We start from the raw sequence: 20,811 nt of genomic DNA, 5'->3' as shown, positions 1-20,811 counted from the left end.
GCTCTCAAGCATCTGTTGCCTTGACCCCATTTGTCAAGGTTTCGGCGTCTTCTATAAAGGCAAGCCATGACCGCATAATGGGGCTTGCTTTCAAAACAAGCTGCCTCTAAATTGTTTGGAAAGCAATCTAGGTTTCAACTAGCCTTGTCCTCTAGCACAGGCTACAAATGAAGGTTGTCGTGGGGTGAACAATGGTGGAGATCCAGAATAGTCAACGAGCCAAATGGTATCTAAACTAGCTAAGGGTTATCTCAATTTTGTCATTGATTAACTTGTATACTTAAGGTCGTTATAGCAAACAACTGCCACTAAATCAACTGGTTGAACTAGTAAATGTATTTCTCACTCAGTTATTGGATTTTTCACGAGTTGAATTTGACACCCAGGTTGCTCTGACCTCTGCCACAGGAAGTGATAAAGTGTTTCCATAGCGAGCAGCTAGCCAGCTACATTAGCTACATTCCACCCACACCAGTAGCTGTGTACTGTACTGTGAGATAGGGCTGCATACTAACGTTTAAATATAGTCATGGCTAAATATACTAATGTTTTAACTGAGTGTTTGTAAAAAATAAAAAATAAAAGAATAAAAGAAACAGGAAAAGGGCAAAAGGCTACGACAAGTTCACGACAGATGCAAAGCTAACAGGAAGCCTCGGGTGAATGTTTATAATGGATTAATTAACACATGTAAGTGACCCTCTTGTAAATTCACCTCTTGCGTTCTAAACACATTTAGATTGTCCGAAGTACACGACCTCGTCGCTTTATAAAAAGCCAAAAGGAAAAGACAGCTGGGTTGCGGTTGTAGGAAGTGCTTCTGTTTCTGCCTACCAACCAGAAGTGAATATACTCCCACGTGGAATATACATGTATATGTCAATAGCTCCACTGCTAGACCTATCCCGTTACAATCCAGCCTGGGTTAGCAGTACAAATAGAGGTAAACAAAGAAGGCGTGAGGATTTACAGAGAAATCCACCATCTGTGATGGATGTAGCACAGCAAATTCAACCAGTGGAGGCTGCTGAGGGGAGGACGGCTCAAAATAATGTCTGGAATGGAGTCAAAGGAATGGTATCAAACATGTGGTTTCCATGTGGTTTATAACATTCCAATGACTCAATTCCAGCCATATTATGAGCCGTCCTCCCCTCAGCAGCCTCCACTGACTTCAATGTAGGAGGGGACCCAGGCCAGTGTGTGTGCGTGCGTGCGTGAGCGCGTGCGTGCTGAGCCCAGCCAGCATAGGGCGTCTGAAGACCTTCTAACTCTTTATCTGAGCATCAAAGGGAACCTTTACTCTGCATCTCTCAACACACTGGCTGGGTAGAAACAAGGAGACAGGGAGGAAATTCAAGACCTTCTGTGTGGGGCTGCTTTAAAGAAGTAGGGCACAAGGGATTAAAGAAGGGGTGTATGCAATGTTTAGGGTAATGTGTTTACAAAATTAGATGTGGGGTGTCGTTTGACAATGTCGTGTGATAAACAATGACTATCAACATTATCATTATGTGGTCTTTCAGTCAGTAATGGAATTTAGGGATTAAAAGTTGACATCATGTCAAACAAGATGCATACATTTCATTATCAAAGAAATGTCTTTTGACAGAACAACAGTGGCTAACAGTAGCATCCAGAGCCTGTATATAACAGTATCACATTAAAAAGCTAGACGCCAGAGACGCCATTTTGTCATAGGGCATTTGGGACCCTCAGACAGTTAGTACTATCAACACTGAAACCTGACTCCACCTTCAAACTTCGGTCACAGACAGCAGTCAGCCACCAACACAAACGTGTGTGTTTTAATCTAATTTGAAATACAAGTGTTTAATCTCATGGCTATATACTGTAATAACTAATAATTGTCAGGATAGAGGACTACTCATGCTATGTGAGCCACATAATACTAATCTAACATTATAAATATCAGTCTGTAGATAAATGCAGCTGTTGTCATATTACACGACCTGAGCTGAAAATAGATTATTGGTCTATTGTTTAATGATTCTCAGTGTGGAGCCCTGCACAATGTCTAACTCAGTTGGTGAGCCAGGGCGGAGGGTACACTGCTTATGTAATGGAGATGGTTTGGGGAATCAAACTTGTCTAATGAGTAACTTCCTGAGTCCTGAAGACTTATGTTAGCTCCCCAAGCGAATGCTTAGGCTTTTAGCTCAGTGGGCTAACATTGTTGTGTTGCGCAGGACACAAGAGGCAGATTTTAGATCAGCTGACACCAGCTGTTTCTGTCCTGGTTGTGTGTGTGTGTGTGTGTGTGTGTGTATGTATGTGTGTGTGTGTGTGTGTGTGTGTGTGTGTGTGTGTGTGTATGTGTATATGCCTTTCCACCAATCCCTCCCTGTGATAAACCATAAACCCAGTCAGGTGACATGACAGAGCCCTGTCATCTCAGTCACTACATCAAAACCCATACATGCAGGAAACACCACCCAGCAGCACCCAGCCACTGTTATTACTGAGCCCAGGCCCCCTCTCACACCCAGCCACTGTTATTACTGAGCCCAGGCCCCCTCTCACACCCAGCCACTGTTATTACTGAGCCCAGGCCCCCTCTCACACCCAGCCACTGTTATTACTGAGCCCAGGCCCCCTCTCACACCTACGCCACTGTTATTACTGAGCCCAGGCCCCCTCTCACACCCAGCCACTGTTATTACTGAGCCCAGGCCCCCTCTCACACCCAGCCACTGTTATTACTGAGCCTAGGCCCCCTCTCACACCCAGCCACTGTTATTACTGAGCCCAGGCCCCCTCTCACACCTATGCCACTGTTATTACTGAGCCCAGGCCCCCTCTCACACCCAGCCACTGTTATTACTGAGCCCAGGCCCCCTCTCACACCCAGCCACTGTTATTACTGAGCCCAGACCCCCTCTCACAGCCAGCCACTGATATTACTGAGCCCAGGCCCCCTCTCATACCCAGCCACTGTTATTACTGAGCCCAGGCCCCCTCTCACACCCAGCCACTGTTATTACTGAGCCCAGGCCCCCTCTCACACCCAGCCACTGTTATTACTGAGCCCAGGCCCCCTCTCACACCCAGCCACTGTTATTACTGAGCCCAGGCCCCCTCTCATACCCAGCCACTGTTATTACTGAGCCCAGGCCCCCTCTCACACCTACGCCATTGTTATTACTGAGCCCAGGCCCCCTCTCACACCCAGCCACTGTTATTACTGAGCCCAGGCCCCCTCTCACACCCAGCCACTGTTATTACTGAGCCCAGGCCCCTCTCACACCCAGCCACTGTTATTACTGAGCCCAGGCCCCCTCTCACACCCAGCCACTGTTATTACTGAGCCCAGGCCCCCTCTCACACCCAGCCACTGTTATTACTGAGCCCAGGCCCCCTCTCACAGCCAGCCACTGTTATTACTGAGCCTAGGCCCCCTCTCACACCAAGCCACTGTTATTGCTGAGCCCAGGCCCCCTCTCACACCTACGCCACTGTTATTACTGAGCCCCCCTCTCACACCCAGCCACTGTTATTACTGAGCCCAGGCCCCCTCTCACACCCAGCCACTGTTATTACTGAGCCCAGGCCCCCTCTCACACCCAGCCACTGTTATTACTGAGCCCAGGCCCCCTCTCACACCCAGCCACTGTTATTACTGAGCCCAGGCCCCCTCTCACACCTACGCCACTGTTATCCTGCCATAGATCCATTGGGACGTCCAAAATGGTAGTCTCAAACCCCAAAATGGAGATCTGGTTTCTTTTTTATTACTGGGGACAGCAATGCCACTACATAAACAAGAAAATGATTTATTTTGGGGTAGATGAATGACAAATATATCTAAGCACAATGAGATAACATAATCTGACCCTTGACCTCTGAGTCTCTACACAGCCTTGCCCTGTCTTTGAACCTGTGTGTCCAATCACATCGAACGAAAGCCCCTATCGGCCAATAAAATAGCCCACACTAATTACTAGCTAAGCTTGTCCACATTCTCTCCCCTCTCTTTGGACCGGCGGGCTATTCCAGAGTCAAATTTATGATAACCCCCGTTCCCCCCGACAGCAGTGGAAATGTTTTCCTCCAACGTGGGCTGACGGACATGAAAGAAAACCCCTGATTGGAAAATAACACAGCCGGCCTAACCAGCTAATTATGCTGTTTTATGAGCTGTCAGGTCATATCCATTATCTCCCCTGGATGGGGGAGGCAAGAGGCCTTTCAACTTCAGCTTGCTCATCACTACCTAAACCAGGTGGAAGGAAGAAAGGAGTGGTTGTTTCTAGCTTTTCTCTTTCTTTCTTGGCTCCTTTTTTACAAGGTCGATTCAGTCTGTTTTCTCTGTATGTAAAGCACAGAATAGACAGCTTTTCTTATTGTGTATGAGCAAGGCCGACCTTGCCTTCCAAGAAGGGCCTTTTTTCCTCATGCTGAATGTGAAATCCACAGCTGAATCTACTGTATTATCGATCCTCTTTTCCACTGTATTTAGAATAAAGAGTTAATAACTACAATTCAACAGTGAGAATAATAGGCTATCGTCTTAGAAAACAAGGTGCTATCTAGAACCTAAAAGGGTTCTTCGGCTGTCCCCATAGGACAGGGGTGTCAAACTCATTCCACGGAGGGCCTAGTGTCTGCTGGTTTTTGGTTTTTCCTTTCAGTTAAGACCTAGACAACCAGGTGAGGGGAGTTACTTACTAATCAGTTACCTTAATTCATCAATCAAGGACAAGGGAGAAGTGAAAACCCGCAGACACTCGGCCCTCCGTGGAATGAGTTTGACACGTGCCATAGGAGAACCCTTTGAAGAACCCTTTTTGGTTCCAGGTATAATCCTTTTGTGTTCCATGTAAAACCTTACATGGAACCCAAAAGGGTTCTACCTAAAACCAAAAAGGGTGCTCCTATGGGGACAGCCGAAGAACCCTTTTGGAACCCTTTTTTCTAAGAGTGTAACTACCAAGCCTATCAATGGGAATACTTGCTTTCCTATGCTGAAATATAAATAATGTTGCTGTAGTTACCGTGATCAAATATCACTCCCCCAGTGTGAAACTCTACACCATATCAATAACCTGCTGCTAGAAGGTAGCCCTGGTAGACTCAGCTCTCACTGTTTGTGTAAGTCATACAAAAGTTCTGGAAGGCAATGGTATAGGAGCAATTACGTAGCACAATCTCCAGGAACTATAATGTTACACGGTGTGTATATGTGATTATAAATGATTGTGACATAGGTAAATAGAAACTAGCATAAAACATGTCATTTTAACACTTGTATTTTGCTACATTACACATGTAGGATTATTAACGTCATCATATATTATCTATGGTTAGTTATTCTCCATCTACATGGTCTACTCTGTCTCCAACGATCCTGTTAAATACATCTGTAAATAAATCACGTGTCAAATGGATCCAGGGACAATGTAGGTGGTATGGGGCCTCCTGTACTGTAAAAGACTCTGGACCAAGGTAGTCATTTCTTCAGAGAGTGGCTCTGTCTGGACCAAGTATCCAATCCTCTAATGAACTAATTATGGCGGTCTGAAGACGACGATTGTAATTACATACACAGCCACAGCATAGCCACCTTATTTGAAGCTAGCGAGACTTTCTCTGATGTTTTCACCCACCTTAAAGATGGAGATTGGAGACACGTCAGTCATCTTTAAGAATGACTATGGTTACACTGTGCATATTTGTGTACATACGTAGTGTATACATGCATACCTGCATTATAAAAAACTGTGTTATGTTTGTCAGGGGTGCTAGGCAGTAGCCTTCTCTTCTAACTGCACTCTCCTGCATGACCTAATTCATTATTCTATAAATGCAGTTTTATAAGACCTAATTCATTCTGTGGTAAATGTAGTTTTATAAGAGCTAATTCATGATGCTGTAAATGTAGTTTTGTAAGACATAATTCATGATGCTGTAAATGCAGTTTTATAAGACCTAATTAATTCTGTGGTAAATGTAGTTTTATAAGACCTAATTAATTCTGCTGTAAATGTAGTTTTATAAGGGATGGTCACTAGACATCTTTCTACATTATGTGATTCTACTATACAGTATGAGGAAATGTCAACACTACAGGTCATCTTAAGGGTCACACAAAAAAGCGTGCCAAGCAAAACTACTGACTGAGCGATAGAGAAAGGGGGGAGGACGGACGAGAGGGGTGCGAACAAGTGAGGGATTGACAACCCAAGATGGACCTGAGATGCCAGGGATTTCTGGGGGACTGCTTTTTTGTGATAAGGGACACGATCCGTGACTGTTAACACGATGCGTCTCGGCGGCAGGGCCTAAGATCTGGGCCTATCATCGTCTGTTAAGAGCGGGGTGGATTCCTCAGGTCTTCAAGGTCCAGACCCTGGACTGCAGCAATACACTGGCGGCAGGCTTCAGAGAGAAGAGGAACACAGGTGCAGGGGGCTATATTTATAACTTCCTGTCTGACTGACTGACTGACTGAGAGGACCCAAACTGCTGGGGTCTGTCTGAGAAATCTATCTAGAGTGCCTGATCGAAATGAGATAAGAAGCAGAGGTATGAGCAGAAAAGGTATATGAGAGAGTATGAGTGGAAATCGGAAATGCATTGTTTTGCGGCAAGTGGGCAAGGAGATATTTTAGATGGTTGGGAGCTGTTTGGTAGATTGTGGAAGATATTTGATGCGCAAGTTGTGGTCGTTTCCATCTAACAGTACGACTTGTTCTTGTAGAGGCTAAATGACATCTGTCCAATAACTAAATTAGAAAATTGCAGAGGTATAACAAATACGCCTACATATGTCCCCCTCACTCAACCAGGAGCCTATATAAATCCTCCCTACACAAGTAATTAAACTTATATATATGCTGCAATATCTTATGACTGTCAATGGAGAATTGAGTCCAGATGCATCGACAACCACAAACATCCCTTCAAGGAATATATATATAAATCAATGTGGATTAGCCTCGTCAAGAAGATTTACGAAGATGGGAACCCATAATCTAATGCAGATAGATAACGACATGTTAATAACCAGCAGTACCGGTAGATTGGTGGTTATGACGTCCTATTTATACTGCAATGTTCATTCAGGGAGACCGGTTCAGTAACACTTCTGGCACTTCCAGCAAAAGTCGTTTGCGGCCTGCTGACCTGGCTGGGGCTGATCCGTTTACTAACACCTGAGCTGGGGAAGTGGTTCAGCAGCTGCAGGGGGAGGTTGGGGGGTGATTGGGGATCTAGGGGTTACGGTGGGGGTCCGATGGGGGCTGTCTGGGGGTCTGTTGGGGGCTAACTGGGGGTCCGATGTGGGCTTACCGTGGTTGTGAAGGGGCTGCAGATAAAGGAGGATCTCTTTTAGGCTGGGTTGTCCAGAGGAACCTCAGAGAAGCTGCTGGTAATGGCCCATCCTGAGACAGTGTGTGTGTGTGAGAGTAAGAGTGAGATAGAGTGAGAGTGAGAGACGAGAGAGAGAGAGAGAGAGAGAGAGAGAGAGAGAGAGAGAGAGAGAGAGAGAGAGAGAGAGAGAGAGAGAGAGAGAGAGAGAGAGAGAGAGAGAGAGAGAGAGAGAGAGAGAGAGAGAGAGAGAGAGAGAGAAGAGAAGAGAAACAACATAATGAGGAGACAGGACATAGATGAAGTGATGAACATGGGGAGTGTTAACCCTAGACCTATAGCTACATTTCACCATGGTTACAAAAGGATGTATGCTGATATAAGATACTTGTATCCCTGCACTCATACATTCCAGAAAATATTTGAGTAATGGCAGCAGACCTAAAGTCAGGATCCCTGCCAAAGTAGAACATTCATCCCTGCCAAAGTAGAACATTCAATACCGATGTGATGTGATGGGTAGAACATGTGTTCTGAATCATATACTGTAGAACCATCCGATAGTAGTGGGACTAAACAATGGAATATGTGTCCTATAGTCATCCTTACGAGTGACCGTATAGCCACAGTTTACAAACATTCCATGCATTTTTGGACCGCTGAAAGACTGAAAGGCCAACTGGAGTTCTCTCTCGGATTGAGCTCTAGGACATCTCTTAGTAAAGGGGAAAGGTCAAATACACACATCTGCTGCTAACCATTGCCTGTCACTTGCAATGGCTTGACCATTTAGTGATGCTTTTCACAAGACATTTAAAACTCACTGAAGCGTCCCAAGTGTGCATGAACCTATTTTCCACTGCTATGAGGAACGCCACAACTATTAACTGTCTTTTGCTTTAGACAACGACAGCTTGAACTAAATGTCCTGTTGAGTTGTTGGTTCAGTCTTCACCACACAATTATAGAAGAATTCTTCGCCCTAAGATATGGACATAGTCTGGGAGCTGTGGAGCTATCACCATCCTGTGTTAATTACATTCTCCCCAGGGGAGGCATGTTCAAGATATAGTAGAACATTTCTGTTCAACATTGTATCCCTGAGTCAATTACAGAGAAAGAGGAAGTGGATAAACCAATCTGTCTCGTTGTATTTTCAAACTACGCAAAGAAGCGAAGAGAGGTGTGGTTTGTTTAGCCCACTTTTTTTGAACGGCGAGGAACAACATGACATCAATAGCCATAGATACCATGACGTTAGAAGAAGATGTATAGAAATGTTCAACAGAATTGTGACTTCTCTTTTATCCCAACCCGTCAGAACGACACACACAGAGGATGGAGAGGTTGTAGCAGATATTGAACTATACCAACCTCTTGGTGTTGTTGTAGCGATCCTGGCTGTGGTGATGGTGTTGTTGTTGTTCTTGTTCTCGTTGGCCTCCACTGACTCCACTGAGGTCTTGTTGGAGACAGTGTTCTCGTCGTCAGTCTCCCCCACTGGGGCCTCAGGGGCCACAACTCCAGGGGCCCCAGCGGCCACAACTCCAGGGGCCCCAGCGGCCACAACTCCAGGGGCCCCAGCGGCCACATCTCCAGGGGCCACAGCATCAGGTTTGTCCACAGGGCTGGCAGGTGGAGGGTGGTCAGAGCTTTTCTCACTATCTGCTGCGGAGGGAGTACAGAGCTAATCATGTCAGTGTCTAACATATTGGAAGATATCAAGTCCATCCATGCTCAGTTAGGCATTCAGATGATTCATCACATGATTTTTGGACAAAAAGATGTGTAATGTATATATTGTACAATAATTGCAGCCTAGGTAAACAAATCCAGTCAAATTATACACACAATATGTCAGAATAGCTTGACACAGCACATTTCAACACCACACAATTGCATATACCTGTAGTTAACACATTTTATTTATTATTATTATGAGTCATTTAGCAGACGCTCTTATCCAGAGCGACTTACAGGAGCAATTAGGGTTAAGTGCCTTGCTCAAGGGCACATCAGCAGATTTTTCACCTAGTCGGCTCGGGATTAGAACCAGCGACCTTTCGGATACTGGCACAACGCTCTTAACCACTAAGCTACCTGCCGCCCCCATTTTCACCCAATTCCCACCTAAGAAAGGCATATTTACCTTGCTCTGCAACACTGTGCTTTGTCATTACCCCTAAGCATTACTATAATGACAGCATTTCCTATCTGAGTCTCCTGCCCTGCAGTGTTTCTCTTTCTGTTCCTACAAGACTGTTTTCTGCCCAATTTGACTGTTGGGGGATTTCTCCTCTACTAAACCAGCTGATCCAGGCCAGAGCCAGGCCTCTGGTTGGTCGCCTAATGAGGTCCTGATTACTGACCAGGCCTGGCTGGGAGAGCAGCGCCACACAGCTGGTTAAGAGCTGTGGGAAAGTATGGCCGCCTCATTATTATCTTACCCAAGGTGATGGGGGGGCTGAGGGGGCAAGTAGGCTAGGAGGCTTGGGTGGGGGGGTAACACCACTGCTGTGCTGGACAGGACATATCTGTAAACCGCTATCTGTTAACCACTATTGCTACCTCTGGCTACTGTGTGTGTGTGTACACGTTTTCCTACCTTATCAGGACCACAATGTCCTGACAAGTCATCACAATGTGCTGACAAGGTAGGTAAACAAGACACATTTTGAAAAATCAGGACTTTTTTCATGTCCTGAATTTGTTAAATGCTATTTTTGGCTTAAAGGTTAGGTTTAGAGTTTGGGGTTAATGTTAGGTTTAGGAAAATAGGGAATACATTTTTACTCCCCAAAATGTCCTGAAAATGCATGAAAACAAAGCTGTGTGTGTGTGTGTCTCTCTGACGGTCAGCCCCCCACCGCACCACTCAGTGTCTGGTTGCTAACGCTAATCCCCATCATTAGTTCAGTTTCTCCCAGGCCCCCCTGACTCACTCAAAGCCAACACGCTATTTTACTGTCCAAGGGAATGTGGGAATGGAGAGTGAGATCTGTAATTAACCTTGATGAGGGCTAATCAGTCTCTGGGACCAGACTCAATAATTGAGAAAAGAAAGTGTCATGGTCGGTCGCCGGAGCAGTTGGTAGAGATTAAGGTTATGTTTCAGGTCAGGACATCCCTCACAGCTGGAGCCAAAGCTAAGAAGGAGAGAGCGGCTGGCAGAGGTACAAGTTGAGAGTAGCTGACTAATTAGTGCGGCCAGGGCATTGATCTCTGCGTGCTAGCTAGGATGAATGATAATGTTAGGGTTTTTGGTTAAGGGCTTGTAAGTAAGCATTTCACTGTAAGGTCTACACCTGTTGTATTCGGCGCATGTGACAAATACAATTTGATTTCATTTGATTTCTTACAACATCAAACCAAGTACATATTTACAAAAACATAATCTAACCCTTACATCATGGTACTGAGAAACAATACTACAAAGTCGAAGTCGACCAAATCGATCAGCTGACGGACATGTAGGACATTTTGGTCAAGCCAAACCACAAAAAGGAACACAAATACATAAACAGAGGACCAACAACAACCCAGATATTTAAAAAGGGCTTTCTCTCCACACCTCTAGTAAAGGAGACTGACTGCACTGCAAGCATCTTGGCACTGACCCATAAAGACCACAGAGGTAACAGAGACCATGTCTAAGTGTGTGGCTGTGGGCCTTTGTGTTTGAGCGCGTTTGGTGTGTGTGTGTGCGTACTTCATTCTAATGGAGTTCTCATTACTCTGCTTCATTCACATGAAGAGTCTTTCCATTTTGTCCATCTCAAACCCAGTACTAGTGACAGTTGTCTTATCATTTTTAACAGACTGACTTTAAGTCATGGGGTAGCAGTATGCTGTTACAACAGTGGAATTCACACCTCCCCAGACCATAGTTTTATTTGTTTGACTTGTATCTCTTCTGGAAAGAGCACAGAAAATAGTCAAGTTGAAAGGTTGTGGCCGGAAGAGCTGAAAAAGTAGTAGATGTCTGTTGCCACTGAGGTGTATCAAAACAGCAGTCAAAAATGATGTGCACCTGTAGAATCCTATTACCAGTTTAGCTGTCTGTCTGAGAAGCCATCATTTTGTCAATGCAACGTCTTGAGTTGATGATTTTGAAAAAGGAGAGGATAAAACTATTTGAAGGTTAGTTACTTTTAAATGCTGCAATCAAAACTGACCAATTCCACAAAGTATGGCCCAGGGCAGAGAGAGAAAGAAAGACAAGCTCAGACATGACAGTCACAAAGCCTGGGAAGACCCATTCCAACCACTTTCAACCTGAATGAAATGTCAAAGGAAGGACTATCACAGATTGAGAATGAATTAAACAGCTAATGCTACATGACGTTCCCTTCTCCCACTAGAACTGTTGATGTTTTCATTATTTCACAATGTGTGTTTTATTACACAGGTGTCTGAGGCCTGACATCCAGGATTATTTAGCAGGGCTCAACAGTGAGACCATTTTACTCGCACATTTGGCTAAATATTTTCCTGTGCGATCTGGAATTTTAATTTAGGAACACCAGTGCACCTAGAAAAATGTAGGATTCTAGCTTTAATATCTCAAATATTTTTCATTGTGCTCCTAAATGGTCTTGCGGGCGTGCGCCTAGATTTTAAAAAAAAGGTCAGGTGAGAGCCCTATTTAGTACATTAACATGTTTACTTTGCAGATAAGATGGAGTTGAGGACGATACACTTGTTTGACAAGATAGCACTCTTGAAATAGATACGCTCACCCACAGCCAGCTGAGCAGCATATTAGAGCTGTGGGATTTTCTGATTGTATTTATTTTTTACCACTTTTTCGTGGTATCTAATTGGTAGTTACAGTCTTGTCCCATCGCTGCAACTCCCGTACTGAGAGGCGATGGTCGAAAGTCGTGCGTCATCAGAACCCAGCCAAGCTGCACTGCTTCTTGACACAATGCCCGCTTAACCCGGAAGCCAGCCGCACCAATGTGTCGGAGGAAACACCTGGCGACCGTGTCAGCGTGCACTGCGTCCGGCCAGCCACAGGAGTCGCAAGTGCGCGATAGGACAAGAACATCCCTTCCCGCCAAACCCTCCCATAACCTGGACGACGCTGGGCCAATTGTACGCCGCCCCACGGGTCTCCCGGTCGGCTGCGACAGAGCCTGGACTCGAACCAGGATCTCTAGTGGCACAGCTAGCACTGCGATGCAGTGCCTTAGACCACTGCACCACTCGGGAGGCTGAGCTGTGGATTTTCTGACACAAAACGTGTCACTATTTTGAAACGTCTTCTGTTTAAATCACTGAGAATAATATACCGAAGTATAAAAGGTAATGTCTTATAACACAAGAACATATCAAGGGTAGCCTATACAATAGAAGCTGTAGTTACATATCCATCAAAGCCAATGAACAACTTGCTCTGTGATTTTTACTCTCCTGTTCATTCTCTAGGCTTTTGTTTCCATCCAGTGGCGGACGTTAGTACTGCACCTCATCACAGAGTAGGTTGGGTGCTGTCACTCAATGGAGCAAGATGGGACATTCCATTTTCTAGTGTCTCTAGTATTACATTCAAAATATTGAGCGCACTGGAATGCATGGGCAACTTCATGCTAATCATTTGACGTTTTGTAATAGTCCCAAATGCGTAAACCCTTCCTATCTGACACTCCAGAAAGGCTCAGTCAAACGCTTAACGCGTTGGCAAGAAATCTGATACTGTTTGAACCCAGGTCTGCTGCATCGACGTCAGTCTACTCCTTATATGGAGGTTATCACACTGAGATCAGACTGAAGTCACACACACACGTGTCATACAGTCTATTCTCGCATATCAACCTCCACGAGTCATGCGGCTCTGGTTATTCAAAGTATTTCCTATGTATGATCTGACACCAGGCAGAGTTTGCCTGGGGCGTGAGAAAACATTTTACAAATCAAATGTGTTATGAATGGTGACCATGGTGTCGCAAAGGAGTGGGCAATGAGAGCTGACCCACTGGGCAGTTCAACATCTAGTTTGATTTACAGTACATTTGGTTGAGTTGCTAACTAACGGGCATTCAACATGACCAAAAATGTCACCATCTCATTGGATTTAGGCTAAAAAGGTTAAAAAAATAAATAAAAATTCCCTTAAATTTATGACTTTTTTCTAATCAAATCAGTTTTCCAAGTTGATTCTAACAGTTTTTCCACCTGGAAACAATGTTGATTCAACCAGTTTTTGCCCAGTGGGGAAGCTCTTATCTATAATCACAACCAAAATGATTGGCACCCTTGATAAAGATGAGCAAAAAGACTGTATCAAATAAATACATTATACTGAGCTATATTGTATGCTCAACGTTTTGGGGAAATTATATTATTTTATATTAATACAATTGCTCACAAAAAAAGTATTTTGTTTAACAGGTAATAAATAAAAAGGATAGGTGTCAAAAGTCCGGAGATGAGATGGCTACAGCAAATGTTTCGTTTTGTGGTCAATTAACCATTTCTTTGTGGATTTTGATGTGTGCTTGGGGTCATTTTCTTGCCAGAAGATCCACTTGCGGCCAAGTTTCAGCCTCCTGGCAGAAGCAACCAGGTTTTTGACGAAGATGTTCTGTAACTTGGTAGAGTTCGTGATGCCATTGACCTTACCAAGGGCCCCAGGACCAGCAGCCCCACAACATCAAAGATCCACCACCATATCTTACAGTATGTATGAGGGGTTTTTTCTGCATATGCATCCTTCATTCAAACGCCAAACCCATCACTGGTGTGCATGACCAAAGAGCTCTATTTTTGTCGAATTTGATCATAGCACCCGGTTCCAATCCAAGTGCCAATGCTGTTTAGCAAACACCAGGCGTTTACATTTGTTGGTTGATCAATAAAGGTGTTTTTATAAAGGCTCCTATTGGCATGGAGGTGGCGTCTATTTGTAGATTTGGTGTCTTGGTGACCCCAGGATGCGACCAAGTTCTGTAATTCTCCAACTATGACCCTTGGTCTTTACTTTGCCTCCCGAACCATCTTCCTCACTGTGATTGGGGACAACATACACTTGGGTCCTCTACCAGGCATGTTTACCACTGTTTTATACTTTGTAATTGTTGCCTTAAAAGTGGTAAGCAGTATATTTGTTAGTTTTTTTGCTTTTCCCCATGGTGATGGAGGACAAATGGATTTTACATGCGTGTTACCTTTTTGAACCCCAGTGAAACAGGAAGCCATGAAAAGCCACAATACAGTTCCTTAAATGATGCTTTTTGTGTCATCAGGGGGAGTTGTGATATGCAAAAAAACACATTTCCATGACACATTTGTGTATAACAGGACAAATATAAGCACCCCCCCCCCCAAAAAAAAATAAATCATTATTCTTATTGAAAGGCCAATATCTTGAAAACTTGACTGCTGACATGCAAAACATTTTGGGACTGTATCAACAGTGGACTAATGAAAAAAACACTAAAATATAGTTTTTGAATAGAGTTCCCCTTTAAGCTTAGATTTTTTTTTTTTTTTTTACTACAATGTTAAAGCTGATTCAATTTTGTTTGATTTTATTTATAAGAATCATTAGGGATGCTAATCATTTTGATACCATCTTTTTTTAGATTCGTTTTATTACTTGTTAAACAAAATATTTTTCTTTGAGCAATTGTATTAGTAATATAATGTTCCCATACAATACAGCTCAGTATTTGCATTATTTATTTGACACAGTCTTTTTTGCTCATCTTTATCAAGGGTGCCAATCATTTCGGTCGTGACCGTAACTGCAAGCTCTTAGGGACTCTAAACCTCACACAGTGCTCTTATCACTGTTTTTATTCAAGCATCAACTTGAATAAAAACAGTGATATGAGCAAGAGCCGGCAAGAGCAGTGTTATCGCATTATCCCCACACACCTGCCACACAAGATAACATTACGTTTTAAAATGAAGTTGAACATTTTATTATTTCAGCTGGGACTCTGGTCATTTTAAAATGTAGATAACTATGAATGTACAGTATAGTTAACACACATCGACTTCCTTCTCTCTTCTCTTTAACGGCTGTTGCAAAAGAGGAAATCCACTCTGAACACAAAACCCATTCCAGTAACCAAACAATACATCACACTTGACAGATCACTGTGCAATAACTCAGATAAAAACTAAAACTATTGAGAATTGTGCCTCTTTTGGGGGCACACTGTCATAGGCCCAGCAAACTGACCCTATGAGAGGACAGTACATGTATTTTTCTACTAGCCACTTCAGTCACATCATAATGACTGAGTACCTGAGGAAAGGGGTGCCTCACGCTACGGAAACAGGAGATCCTGCTCCTATGAGCCATTCCGGCTCACCCAAGCCAAGACTCATGCAAGGCTACTTACTTACCTGAGGAAGATGCTCTTGTGTCTGTCTCCCTCTCCTTTACCCCCCCCCTTCTCCACCTCACTGTGTCTATATTCCATTCCTTTACCCCCCCATCTCCCTGTGTCTATCTCCCCCTCCTTTACCCCCCATCTCCCTGTGTATATCTCCCCCCTCCTTTACCCCCCCCTCTCCACCTCACTGTGTCTATATTCCATTCCTTTACCCCCCATCTCCCTGTGTATATCTCCCCCTCCTTTACCCCCCATCTCCCTGTGTCTATCTCCCCCTCCTTTACCCCCCCATCTCCCTGTGTATATCTCCCCCTCCTTTACCCCCCCATCTCCCTGTGTATATCTCCCCCTCCTTTACCCCCCCCTTCTCCACCTCACTGTGTCTATATTCCATTCCTTTACCCCCCATCTCCCTGTGTCTATCTCCCCCCTCCTTTACCCCCCCATCTCCCTGTGTATATCTCCCCCTCCTTTACCCCCCCCATCTCCCTGTGTATATCTCCCCCTCCTTTACCCCCCATCTCCCTGTGTATATCTCCCCCTCCTTTACCCCCATCTCCCTGTGTATATCTCCCCCTCCTTTACCCCCACGTCTATCTCCCCCTCCTTTACCCCCCATCTCCCTGTGTCTATCTCCCCCTCCTTTACCCCCATCTCCCTGTGTATATCTCCCCCTCCTTCCCCCCACGTCTATCTCCCCCTCCTTTACCCCCCATCTCCCTGTGTCTATCTCCCCCTCCTTTACCCCCATCTCCCTGTGTATATCTCCCCCTCCTTCCCCCCCCACGTCTATCTCCCCCTCCTTTACCCCCCCCATCTCCCTGTGTATATCTCCCCCTCCTTCCCCCCACGTCTATCTCCCCCTCCTTTACCCCCCCATCTCCCTGTGTCTATCTCCCCCTCCTTTATCCCCCATCTCCCTGTGTCTATCTCCCCCTCCTTTACCCCCATCTCCATGTGTATATCTCCCCCTCCTTCCCCCCCACGTCTATCTCCCCCTCCTTTACCCCCCCATCTCCCTGTGTATATATCTCCCCCTCCTTTACCCCCCATCTCCCTGTGTATATCTCCCCCTCCTTCCCCCCATGTCTATCTCCCCCTCCTTTACCCCCCCATCTCCCTGTGTATATCTCCCCCTCCTTTACCCCCCCATCTCCCTGTGTATATCTCCCCCTCCTTCCCCCCACGTCTATCTTCCCCTCCTTTACCCCCCATCTCCCTGTGTCTATCTCCCCCTCCTTTACCCCCATCTCCCTGTGTCTATCTTCCCCTCCATTACCCCCCCCATCTCCCTGTGTCTTTTTCCCACTCCTTTACCCCCATCTCCCTGTGTCGATCTCCCCCTCCTTTACCCCCCCATCTCCCCATCTCTACTTCCCCTTCCTTTAACCTCCCCCCTCCACCTCCCGTGTCTAGCGCCCTCTCTCACTTCAGAGCACTTGTCCATTACTTCATCAGTCTCACCTCTTCCTCCCTCACTTCCCTTAACCAGGACCTCGGTGCTGTTGAGACCCACGGCGGTAAAGGTGTCCATCCCTGGAGAAGTGATCAAAGACAACATGCATTAGTCATGGTTACTACTACAGTCAAACATGTATTATCAGTTTGACCACGAGTTAATGTGCAGTAGCATTAGCTAGATGCTCATTATTACTTATTTATTTTAAATGCTATGGTGGTACAGTTTTTTTTTTTCTCTCTGTATTGTTAGGAAGGATTTCACTGTTAGTCCACACCTGTTGTTTACAAAGCATGTGACGAATTTAATCTGATTTGGGTTTACAGTTACAGTAACATTAGTGTTTTGATGTTTCTACAAAGTCTACATTTCCCTAACACTATTAATGTGTAGTAGAGGATCATTGATAATGATAGTGTAAATTAATGTAGAGTGTATCCTCCTCCATACAGATATATAATACATGTTTTATTCTATAAATATGTGATGTAATTCTATGTTGTCACCCTTCTGTGTTGAGGAGTTGTCAAACACGGCGTCATGTTCCGCAGTACTCAGAGGCAGATCCTCATGCCTGTCTCGGAGATCTACGGAGTACCTCTGGAAACACAACAGGGTACAACACACACACACACACACACTTCAATGGGCTAGAAAGCATACTGGCATCGACAGACATAGTTGAACGCTAGCGTTTGGTGTTTGTACAAAGCCAAGTTGAAGCTTTGTTAGACAATGTTAGAATTGATCAAATCACATTGGAATTGAATTTGACAAACAGCATATACATTACTCACCCTTGACCTCTTCTTTGTCAATAAGCATGCTGCTCCGAGCACAAAGGCAGTGACGATGATCACAAACAGGATGATCAATCCTATTAAGAAACAGAAAACAATCCATTTTTGAGCAACAAGATAAAGGCCATGTAAGTCACTCTGGATACGATGACTAAATGACCTAAATGTTCATGTTATTTATAATGTCGGTTACTCTGACAAATGGTTAACCAATTCAGATTTGGTGTCAGAACACACATCGTTGGGCATGTTTGAGACATTTTTAAATGCAATCATGTTACCAATGCGGTTGGACGTTTTTCCCGCAGGGGTTTTTTGTTGAGTAGTTCCCGCCAAACCTTTTAAATAAAGAGAACATACAAGTTGTGTACTGATGGAATCATTTCTAAGTGGATTCACTTCACAGTGGATTCACTTCACAGTGGATTCACTTCACAATGGATTCACTTCACAATGGATTCACTTCACAATGGATTCACTTAACTCTGGTGAGATCAACTCACTTGTATCCTTGGTGGTGCTAGTAGCAGAAGTGCTAGCAGCTGTGCTGCTGGCCTCTGCTGGGGGCTTTTTCGTAGAGACGCCTGGAGATCCATCTTGAGATAAATGATTTGTTACTTTACCTCCACCAAAGCAGGTAGGAAATTAGCATCAATCAGAGATGGAGTCAAGACTTAGACCCCTCGAGACCGAGACTGTATTTATCGACTGGTCTCAATACCCAAGACAACGAGATCGAGACTCCATCTCTGGTACCGACCATTGACCATAAACTGACCATAAAGTGAAAGCAGCACCTCCAACATACCTGGACTGGTCTTCAGTGTTGTGGTTTCCGTGGCGTTAGGCCTCCCGGTGGAATTGATTATAGGGATGTTATCAAAAGTTAGATCAGGAACGCCTGAGCTTGGGGTTATGGTGGAAAATGGTAAATCATAGTTGTCTACAGCAGTGGTGTTGTCTCCTGGAGTGGTGTTGTCTCCTGGAGTGGCTGTGTCGATGGCTGGGTTGGAGGCTGAGGTGGGCTGGGGTACAGTGGGATTGACTGGCTGTGTCTGGGCTGTGGTGGTAGAAGTCATGACAAGACCTGGAAAAAGACATGGGTATAGTTTAGATTCAGTGTTGGGGAGTAGTGAATTACATGTAGCTCAACTAGTAATTGAACTACATTTTGCAGTAGCTTGGTGGTAGTTGAACTGAATTCTAATCTTGGTAGTGTTTTCAGTAGTTAATAACTTTGTTGCCATGTAACGGTGTAGCTAACTACTGGAACTACACACTACTTTTTTTGCAATAAGAAAAGAAAGTATGGGTGATGTAGGAAATCATTTCCTTGCCTTTTTTCGGTATCAGAGTTTGGGAAACCCTGGTCTATGGCATTTCAGATTTAGCAGAGGAGGCTGGTGGGGGGAGCTATAGGAGGACGGGCTCATTGTAATGGCTGGAATGGAATCATGGAACGGAGTCAAACATGTGGATTCCATCAATCAATCAATCAATTTTATTTTATATAGCCCTTCTTACATCAGCTAATATCTCGAAGTGCTGTACAGAAACCCAGCCTAAAACCCCAAACAGCTAGTAATGCAGGTGTAGAAGCACGGTGGCTAGGAAAAACTCCCTAGAAAGGCCAAAACCTAGGAAGAAACCTAGAGAGGAACCAGGCTATGAGGGGTGGCCAGTCCTCTTCTGGCTGTGCCGGGTGGAGATTATAACAGAACCATGCCAAGATGTTCAAAAATGTTCATAAGTGACAAGCATGGTCAAATAATAATCAGGAATAAATCTCAGTTGGCTTTTCATAGCCGATTCCTTGTGTTTGGTACTGTTCCATTAATTCCATTCCAGCCATTACAACGAGCCCGTCCTCCTATAGCTCCTCCCACCAGCCTCCACTGAGATTTAGATATGATCATTTTCACAAAGTAGCTTGGATGTAGTGAACTACTTTTTTAAAGTAGCTTTAGTTAAGTAAACTATACTTCCCTTAAGGCAGGGCTCTACAGTGCGACCATTTTACTCGTATATGCGCCTAAATATTTTGCTGTGCAACCTGGAATAGAAAAATGAAGGATGTAATATCTCAGATATTTTTCATTGTGCTCCTAAATGTATTTGTGTGCGCCTGCATTTTTCAACTTAGGCGCACACATGCTCCTTGTAAAAAAGGTCAGCATAGTATGCTTTAGTGTAGCTTATCTTTTTCCAATGTAAAGTAATAGGTAGTTTGGTAAACTATGATTTCAGAGTAGCTTCCCCAACACTGTTTAGAATATATAGAGAAGAATCCATTGCATAGATAGAGCATTGATTACATCTGCAGCTTTTTGGCAGATAAAAGGAATTGACAAAACCAGTTGAGAAAACAATCTTGTATTTGTATAATAACCTGCACCAAATAATCAATGACTTGATCTTAACTAAACAAAAACAAGCAAAGTACATCAAAGTAATGTTATACTAGATCAAATTCAACAAGTAACCTAGTGGTTAAGAGCATTTGGCCAGCCCCCCAAAATAAAATAAAATAAATATATTTTTTAAAGATAAAAAATTGCTTTTGGCCAGTAACCGAAAGGTCGCTGGTTCTAATCACCGAGCCGACTAGGTCGATGTGCTCTTGCACAAGGGCACATCAACATGGCTCCTGTAAGTCGCCCTGGATAAGAGCGTCTGCTAAATGACTAAAATGTAAACATACTGTAAATGTCGCAAAAACTGAGAAAGGCAGAGAGGCAGCTTACCCAAAAGGACAATGAGACAGGGAAAAGTAAATGGTATTTTGTCCATTTTGAGTAACCCTTGTGTGTAGTTAACTTTCCCTGGTACTCTGGTAGCCTGCTATAGGCTGTGTCACTAACAGAATGAGGGAGAA

At 44.3% G+C, this 20,811-nt stretch overlaps 1 protein-coding gene across 2 annotated transcripts in view; it reads right to left on the bottom strand.

The window, feature by feature from the left end:
* LOC121536002 overlaps positions 1-20,811 on the bottom strand; it is a 30,830-nt gene extending 10,019 nt beyond the window's left edge. The window contains exons 1-9 of one of the 2 annotated variants that reach the window (XM_041843272.2): positions 20,681-20,811; positions 18,745-19,023; positions 18,440-18,532; positions 18,218-18,274; positions 17,934-18,013; positions 17,643-17,736; positions 17,142-17,213; positions 8,704-8,997; positions 7,312-7,403 (exon numbers count right to left, since the gene is read on the bottom strand). In XM_041843272.2, coding sequence (XP_041699206.1) covers positions 7,351-7,403; positions 8,704-8,997; positions 17,142-17,213; positions 17,643-17,736; positions 17,934-18,013; positions 18,218-18,274; positions 18,440-18,532; positions 18,745-19,023; positions 20,681-20,726 — 1,068 coding nt within the window. In that variant the 5' untranslated portion in view covers positions 20,727-20,811 and the 3' untranslated portion in view covers positions 7,312-7,350. The remainder of the gene's footprint in view (positions 1-7,311; positions 7,404-8,703; positions 8,998-17,141; positions 17,214-17,642; positions 17,737-17,933; positions 18,014-18,217; positions 18,275-18,439; positions 18,533-18,744; positions 19,024-20,680) is intronic. The other variant, XM_041843273.2, reaches the window with a different exon arrangement.

The sequence above is a fragment of the Coregonus clupeaformis genome, chromosome 22 (assembly GCF_020615455.1).
Source record: "Coregonus clupeaformis isolate EN_2021a chromosome 22, ASM2061545v1, whole genome shotgun sequence".
Classification (NCBI taxonomy): domain Eukaryota; kingdom Metazoa; phylum Chordata; class Actinopteri; order Salmoniformes; family Salmonidae; genus Coregonus; species Coregonus clupeaformis.
This window is presented reverse-complemented; position numbering and strand designations above follow the sequence as displayed.